The sequence below is a fragment of the Empidonax traillii genome, unplaced genomic scaffold, assembly GCF_003031625.1.
Source record: "Empidonax traillii isolate 1590-97213 ecotype Southwest subspecies unplaced genomic scaffold, ASM303162v1 scaffold151:size923898, whole genome shotgun sequence".
Classification (NCBI taxonomy): domain Eukaryota; kingdom Metazoa; phylum Chordata; class Aves; order Passeriformes; family Tyrannidae; genus Empidonax; species Empidonax traillii.
Genome location: NW_020955344.1, coordinates 133091 through 140667, shown reverse-complemented (window position 1 = coordinate 140667; position 7577 = coordinate 133091). Strand labels below are relative to the sequence as shown.

General features: G+C 40.4%; 1 protein-coding gene across 1 annotated transcript in view; it reads right to left on the bottom strand.

Moving 5' to 3' along the window:
• Positions 1-676: 676 nt before the first annotated feature.
• The window catches only part of GAS6 (growth arrest specific 6), a 40358-nt gene continuing 33457 nt past the window's right edge, over positions 677-7577 (bottom strand). Inside the window, 3 exon segments of the mRNA XM_027884647.1 lie at positions 677-1260; positions 4681-4909; positions 5719-5931. Of these exon segments, the coding sequence (XP_027740448.1) occupies positions 1109-1260; positions 4681-4909; positions 5719-5931 (594 nt within the window). The 3' untranslated portion in view covers positions 677-1108.

The following is a 7577-nucleotide window of genomic DNA, read 5'->3' as shown; positions in this document are numbered from 1 at the left end:
GTTTATTAATCTGGTGCAAAACAAGGACCAAATAAAGCAAGATTTAAGTGGCTCAGAGCAGGCTAGGCAAAGCCCAGCCCAACTTCACAAGCACAGCTTAAAAGCTGAGTGCACTTTATGGCTCTACAACCTCTCCTGAGTAAACCCTCATGTGTATTCCCACCTCACTGCAGTTCGGCCTGGTTAACTCTCACAGCTCAAGCTTTTCTGCTCCCACTACAGTCACAGTGAGTGAGCCAACTTAAAAATTCAGCAGCAAAAATATGTCATCACCAGATAATATTCCCCAGTTCTCAACACCTCATCATTTGTTTCAGTAGCTACTGACAAAAAAGCCACGTGGCTTTCAACTTATTGAGTCGTTTCTTCTAAATGTTTCCCGTGACCCAACTTTGTTCTCCATTTTCTGTTGATCAAAAGGTTTTCTAAAGGTCACAACTGAGTCTTCTTTTGGAGGTACCAGAAAGAGAAATTCTAGCAGTAAGAACAGCAGCTACCATCTGCTCTCCAGCTGAGAAGATATATAATACAGACATAAGCACATAACCCCCCCAACCTCCAAAAAAACCCTAAACCAACCAAACAGCACCCCCAACTACTTTAATCTCCACATCAGGCATAATCTGAGTCATTATCTCCAAATACCAGAATACAGAATAATCTCAGTACAGGTAAATTAAAAACTTGTATGTAAATATTTTATTCTCTCATATTTTGCAAATCAGAAAGCAGTGTTTGGTAATAAAAAATTATACAGAATTATTATTTTTCTTCCAGTCCACACTGATATATTACCATAGTTTGCACATTACAGATAAAACTGTCTCTTACGGCCTAAAGATAACATTCACTTTTGGTATATTCTGTACTTCTGCCTTATTTAATATTAGTCTTCTGAACTATTTACAAATATATTACAACCTTTAAACCTCAAAGCAAAGAGTATTTCAATAATCAATCTGACATAAAGATCAGTAGCTCCTACATAACTTCAGTGTTTAAGAGAAACTATACACGCAGTGCGGTAGATCTGAATAATTTATATCTTTAAAAAAAAAGAAAAGCATTGAAAGTTTCTGAGTATAAAACTTTCGCACTGTAGTGGTACCTACGGGCCTGCCTCAACTGGAGGACAGGAATGTGAGGTGATGTCACTGTGCTTGTAGAGAGCCTCATCTAAGTCCAGTGCCTTGTTGCTCAGCTTGACAGTCATGCAGCCATGGTAGGACGCGGTGACCGGAGTAGAAGTGACAGGAACATCTGCGGGAAAGAGGAGACAAACATCTCTCATGGCTGGTTTAAATAAATACCTGCCCTACCTATGCTCAGATGACTATCACTTCAATGAATTTAAGCTTACCTCTTTTCCACCCCAGGATTTCTACTTCCCCCCGCCTTTCTCACCAGAAGGCAAGAGCACAATCCCAGACACGGGGAAAACACCATCTGCTGTGGTGCACAAAAGCCTTTCTCCCAGGATGAACCCTTCCTCAGCTGCTCTGTGTCTCTGCAAGGCCTCCAGTCTTGATAAAACCACGTGCTGCACAGCAGCAAGGCTTCACTCCCCTTGCACAGTGTTCACACTGCTTTCCATCTCAATGTTTTCCCCCCTCTATCTCTGAACCCTCTACTTTGTCATTACTGTAGTTGTTACACCTTCCTCTAATGCTCTCATTCTTCAAAATAGCTGCCAGAAGATTACAGAAAAAACTTTAAGACAGGAAAGCACCTCTTATACGCAGCCTTTATCACTTGCTGGACTCATCTTTACCATGCTTATGCTAGGTATCAGCGCAAGGAGGTTGCTGGCCTTCACCAGAAAGGTGTTGGAATGCATCTGCTGAGTTGGTCAGACTAATGACACTAATTTTTTCTATGGAGATTAACCGGTGACATTCTTTTACTCAGTTTATCAGAGGCAGAAAACAGATAGCAAGGAAGAAGACACCAAGTACAGTCCAACAGACTAGAGAAATTAGTCAGTCTTACTACCAGCTTCTCTAACTGACCTTAAATAAACAAAAAACCCCAGTAACATAACAACATGAAAATTTATGTGAGCTGTGTCCTCTACCCTTCCCCAAAGGTCATTAGTTTATTTACAACCCAAAGCTGACCCAATCAAACTGGTTGTGCAATGGAAAATAATGAATGTCTCAGAGATTATTTAACTTCACAGTGATGCAGGTAGCTAAATAAACCCCTTATCTTTACACCGAAGCAAGGACAACTTGAACAATAGGTTGTTCTGTTGACCCAAGATTATATGAAATTTAAAAGGTTCTGCTTGGACACATGCAGGGCCAAATTTGAGGCTGATGTGATCAGACACAGCCCAAAGTGTATCTAGGACTGAGTGAGAGAAAGAACGTTTGTGGGGAATCTGTAAGCCACAAAGAGATACTAGAAATTTTTCACCTTCCTAGGTGAGAAATATATTGCTCAGTAGTTGCTTAAACTAACAGTGTTACCTATTTCCTATTCCTCCCCATTCACTAAATTTTATCTGTGAAGTCTGCTTAAAAGAAGGGGGCATCTATGTAACACCCCACATAAATGTAAATTAAATTTTGATGCAGAAGAAGTTGAAGTTGTAGCTTAAAACCTGGGAGACTCATCTAAGGAATCATGCAGATTTCTGTTACATGTGCCACAGGGCTGACTGAAAGACAGTGTGGGCTTTCAGATGAATCTGTAAGATACTACCAAAAATAATTAATTTTTTTTTCTTCATGTTACAGTTGTAAATCAGTTGAAATATTTAATTTTCTGTTATGATTAGAAATGGATCTGTCTGAAATGTGGTCCTGTAAAGATTCGGAAGACTAGTTTAAAAACTCCTTCACCTGGTGGAACGCACATTTCCTGAAAAAACACCTATGTATCACATAAATTACATAATTCAGGATTTACCAGAACTGAAAAGACCACAGAAAATGTAATAAATGCCTACACCTTCCCTCTTATCTCTTGAAACTCTACATAGTATTTCTTCCACATCTGGGAATATGAGCAATATTAGCTGTACTGAGGATGGGACATATTACATATTTGGACCCAGAATTCTTTCTTTATTTGCGGCAAATGGAATAAAGACATTAAGAGTGACCACTATACTTTGTTCTTTTCCATTGGGTATGTAAGCCAGGAAAACCAAAAACTACGTAATGTTTTCAAAATCTGAAGAAGCCAAATTCACTTAGATCTGACCATGTGGTATAGTTATTTAACCCAGAATGATTAATCCAACTGAAGTGCTGAAATGTTTATTTGTTTGACAAATGACAAGGTTTCTCGATGCAAGAGCTGTGTTCCTCTCAATGGCAAATGCAGACCACTGGCAGAAATTCCTGATACTGAGCAGAACAGATCAAAGGGGGGAAAAAGTAGCTAAACCTCCGGATGCCAGGTGGGTCTAAACAGCCATAGCTATGGTATCTCACACTTAGTTCTGGATAATTAAAACTGTGCTTCACCCAGCACAGTTTGTCTAACCAAACCATAGAGAACTTGGGACAGGGACAGAATGGAATTGTTTTCTGAGCCATGAAACCCTCTGCTGTGCATCTGAGAGCTACTTAAAAGAAAGTAGGTGTCCTAATCTTGCCTATGCAATGGCCAGCTTGGACAATTCAATCTGACACCGGAAAATGCCATGTACAGGGCTTAAGCTTGTTTCTGACAATTAGTGAATGTCCTAGAGTACATGGTCTCCTCCTTTTAGGTATGACTAGGAGCCATTTACATCATCAGCATAAATACTCTTTAAACTCTTGTTCATGGTGAGAAAAGCCACGTTGTGTGTCCTGGCACACGTGGCACCTCAGCCACCCTGTTCCAGTCTGATTGCTTCAGCACCTACCAAGAGGCCAATGTTGTGCCTATTCCTTGCTTGGGCAAGTAAGGGCAAGATTTTGCTTAGATGCTGGCATCATGTTCATCAGAGACATAAGAGTTTTCTTAACTGCATTCCTCAGCAGAAGGGACTGATAAACCAGTTCAGCCAGAACAAGAAACAAACTCCCAAACTTGGCCAAAAATTCACAATTCAGATGAAAGTTTGATCTTCCAGGTTCAGAACAGAGGAGCAAACTGACCTCTCAGAAGAAGCCCTGTTGTTGCTGAAAAGCCAGAGAAACTATAAATGGTGGTAACGCCTTGGTTGGGCCCTACATATCCTTTGCTGGGAGGCAATCTGTTAACTGTGTAGTGCTGCGATCAGTTCAAAGAGGCATCAGCTAGGGAGAATCACCACACTAGGCTTCCCAAGCTTCAGTCAAAACAATGTGAGGCCCTGGTACTTCTCTCAAGGAATGCTCTCACAGGTTCATTATATTAATGGAAGCACTGGAGGGGCCTGTGGTCCAGCTCCTATGGATTTTACCAGGCTTCTGATAATGATCCTACTTACAGCTATCTGTCAGATAAATCATTCCTACTGCTAAACAAGCAAAACTCCTCTATTTTTGTCTCCCACTGTCCTCAGAAGGACACTGTCTTTAAGAAAAGTCCAACTCCAGATCTGTTATGCTCACGTGCCTGAATTGCAGACAAAGCCTGCTTAAGCAGAAATAGAGAAGGAGGCTCACAACTTGCACAAATGGAAACAGTTTTCCTGACTTCCAGCTCAGCAAGGTGAGTTGGGAGCCTGTGGTCCATGGGACGAAACAGGAGACTCACCTGGCAATCCTCCCACGTATGTTTTCACCGGTGACTGCAAAGAACTCTCCAAGATGGACAGAATGTCCTCTAACTCAGAGATGCTTAGTTCACTCTCTCCTGCCATCCCATCTACCTTCAGGGATAAGTGATCTTTCTTGAGGAGGACGTCCACAGCGTGTTCCTTCTTATCACAGAGATTTATTGCCAGTCGGGACACAACTATGTTCTCCAAGGCCACAGTGATAAACTGAACAGCAGGGGAAAAAAAGAAGAAAAGGCAGTGAGCAGAAATATACCAGACACACTAATCCAGTACCAGGATAACCCCACTGTGGCCTTCATTACAAAGATTTTGCAGAACCACCAGAGAATTAGGCTTATTACTATTGCTGATTGTGCCCTGAACTCATTTGCATAGATGAAAAACTAGTGAACCAGTGGGACTAATTACTGGTTGAAACCAATTCTCAGAGAGAATTCTTAGTGGGTCTTGCAAAAGTTGTTACATTGCACTGGAACCAAACTGATTGGAGCTGTCGGCTGACTACAGATGAAAAGTTGGCTCATGGGTTTTAGTGAAATCATTCCTGGTTTACCCTTGTGAAATGACAGAATCTAGCCCTTTATTATGAATACTATTAAATAGTAGCTCAAGCATTCCATCATAATTGGCCTTTCGCAACACCTGGAGTGACACCTAAAGCCTTGGCTACTTTGGGACTGTTACTGATGAGCTCCAGAGAATGGAAATCTCTGGTTTATGGCACTAAACAGCTTCTGTGCCAGAAAAAAATAGTAAAATATGCCTGCATTCAAGAGAGCAGTTCCATCTTTTTCCTAGAGCACATTTGCAAAGAGCCCCCTACTAGTGTCTGACACACACCCACGAGAGGCAGAACTTCGGTGTCAGCCAAGCACTGCTGTCTCAGACCATGTTCTGAACTGGTGGGGCAAATAAGCAGGCAGGCAGGAAACCTGACAACTGTTTTTGAAAATGACTTTCAGTTCCTAGAAAACAGCAAGGAACCTTCTCTAGAAAAATGCTTATGTCTGTACCTGTTGTTTCAGTTTCTTTGTGGAATGATAGTCAATCAGAGACAGTGATAAAGGGACAGATGCTTCTTCTGTAACTAGAGCGAACAGCACACCAGTATCTGTTGCTGGTTGAATTACAGCATTTACTTCTATTTCCCAATTCTTCTTGGTTTCATTTCCAGAAGAAGGTTGCACTGCAAAAAAAAAAAAAAAAAGTGCAGGACACACATAGGACTAACAGGTCAAATGGGTAGGCTGTGCAATTTCTTCCTAGAGAAGAGCACAGGCAGATGAGACTATGGAGGGATTGCCACATTTCTTTTATTAAAAAAAAAAAAAATCACTCCAAAGCACCTGGACATAAAATCAAACAAGAAAATGGCATCAGTTTCCTCTTGTTAACTTACGCATTCTGCTGCTCTTCAGAATGTCAAAGGATAACACTGAGCTTTTTTATTACAAAGAAATACTCAAATTCTCATGGCTGTCCATACAACACCCTCAAAGAACTGCTGCAAGGTAGGGCACCCAATTTTTGAATTGTTCTTGACTGCCCAAAGATCACTGAGGAATCTAAGTCCAAATTTGACATACAGGAAACATTTCTATGAAAGCCTGTATTAAACTGAAAAATTATGTAAGCATACTACACTCATCATCTAACCAAACACTTCCTGACCACCAGCCTCCAGAAGTGAGGGATGTTTTATTTCACTTGTTGAATTGTGAATTAAACTTTCTGGTATCTTCTTACTGCCTCGGTGCCCTTCTAATTTAAAAGGTAATTCTGGTTACAAAGAAAGATCTCAATCCTGCTCCTGCAACATCCCTTCATAGCAGTAGTAGCTTTGCTGGTTCACCACATCTTAAAATACAATAATTTATTCTTTATAAAGCTTACCATTATGAAGGAAAAAAAAAAAAGAAAATAGAGAATTATTGTTTGAAGAAAAAAAGAGTGTGGGTACTGAGGCCTTATCTCTGCTGAGTGCTGTCATCTGCACGTCAGATGCTTGTCTTTACTTTGTCATTTTTGAATCCATGTGCTAAATAATGATAGACAGCCGATACTCCCTAATTTACAATGGCACAGAAGAAAAATCCACATAACGATGAACAGATGGCTCCTGCAGAGGAGGACTTGCACACCAAGCTGAAATAGATGGTCAGCATTTGACTGGGTTCAAAAATGCTGACAGCTGATCACACATATAAACAAACAATAATCTAGAATAAAAGGGTGCCTTTCTGAGTGCTACATTAGTATGGACAAGTTGGGTTTGAAACTTGTTATTACTCTGTCTATGCCAATTTCATTCAGCTTGGACCAGGGATATGCTTAGTGCTTTTGATCCAAGTGTAACTAATGCCACTCTGTGACTAAAAGTGAACCCAACCTTGGACATTTTATTACAGGAAATATTGATTTTTTTTGTTCATCATAAACTCACAACACTATGGCTTATAGCTCTCCCTAGTGAGGAGAAAAAGTGGTAAGGACTGGAAGCACCTAAGCTGCTGGCAGAGATGCTGCTCAGTTCCTTTGGGCTGAGGATGAGCTGGAACCAGCCTGGATATGAAATATATTACTAGAGCTACACAGAGAGAACCTAATCCATACTGGGCATATTCACACCAGCTCTAACCATCATACATAGGTCTTCCTTTGCTGTGAACCACAAGTTTAGTTAGTCCTCTCCATCCACAGCTGCCAGTCTTTTGTGCATCAATCAACAGTGAATCTGGCACACATGTTAAGTTTTACACTCTTTATAAACCAAGTATGGTTAATTGCAGGACAAGAGGTCAGAAATAAAAAATAAAAATAAAAATTAAAAAAAAAAAAAAAAAAAAAAAAAAAAAAAAAAAAAAAAAAAAAA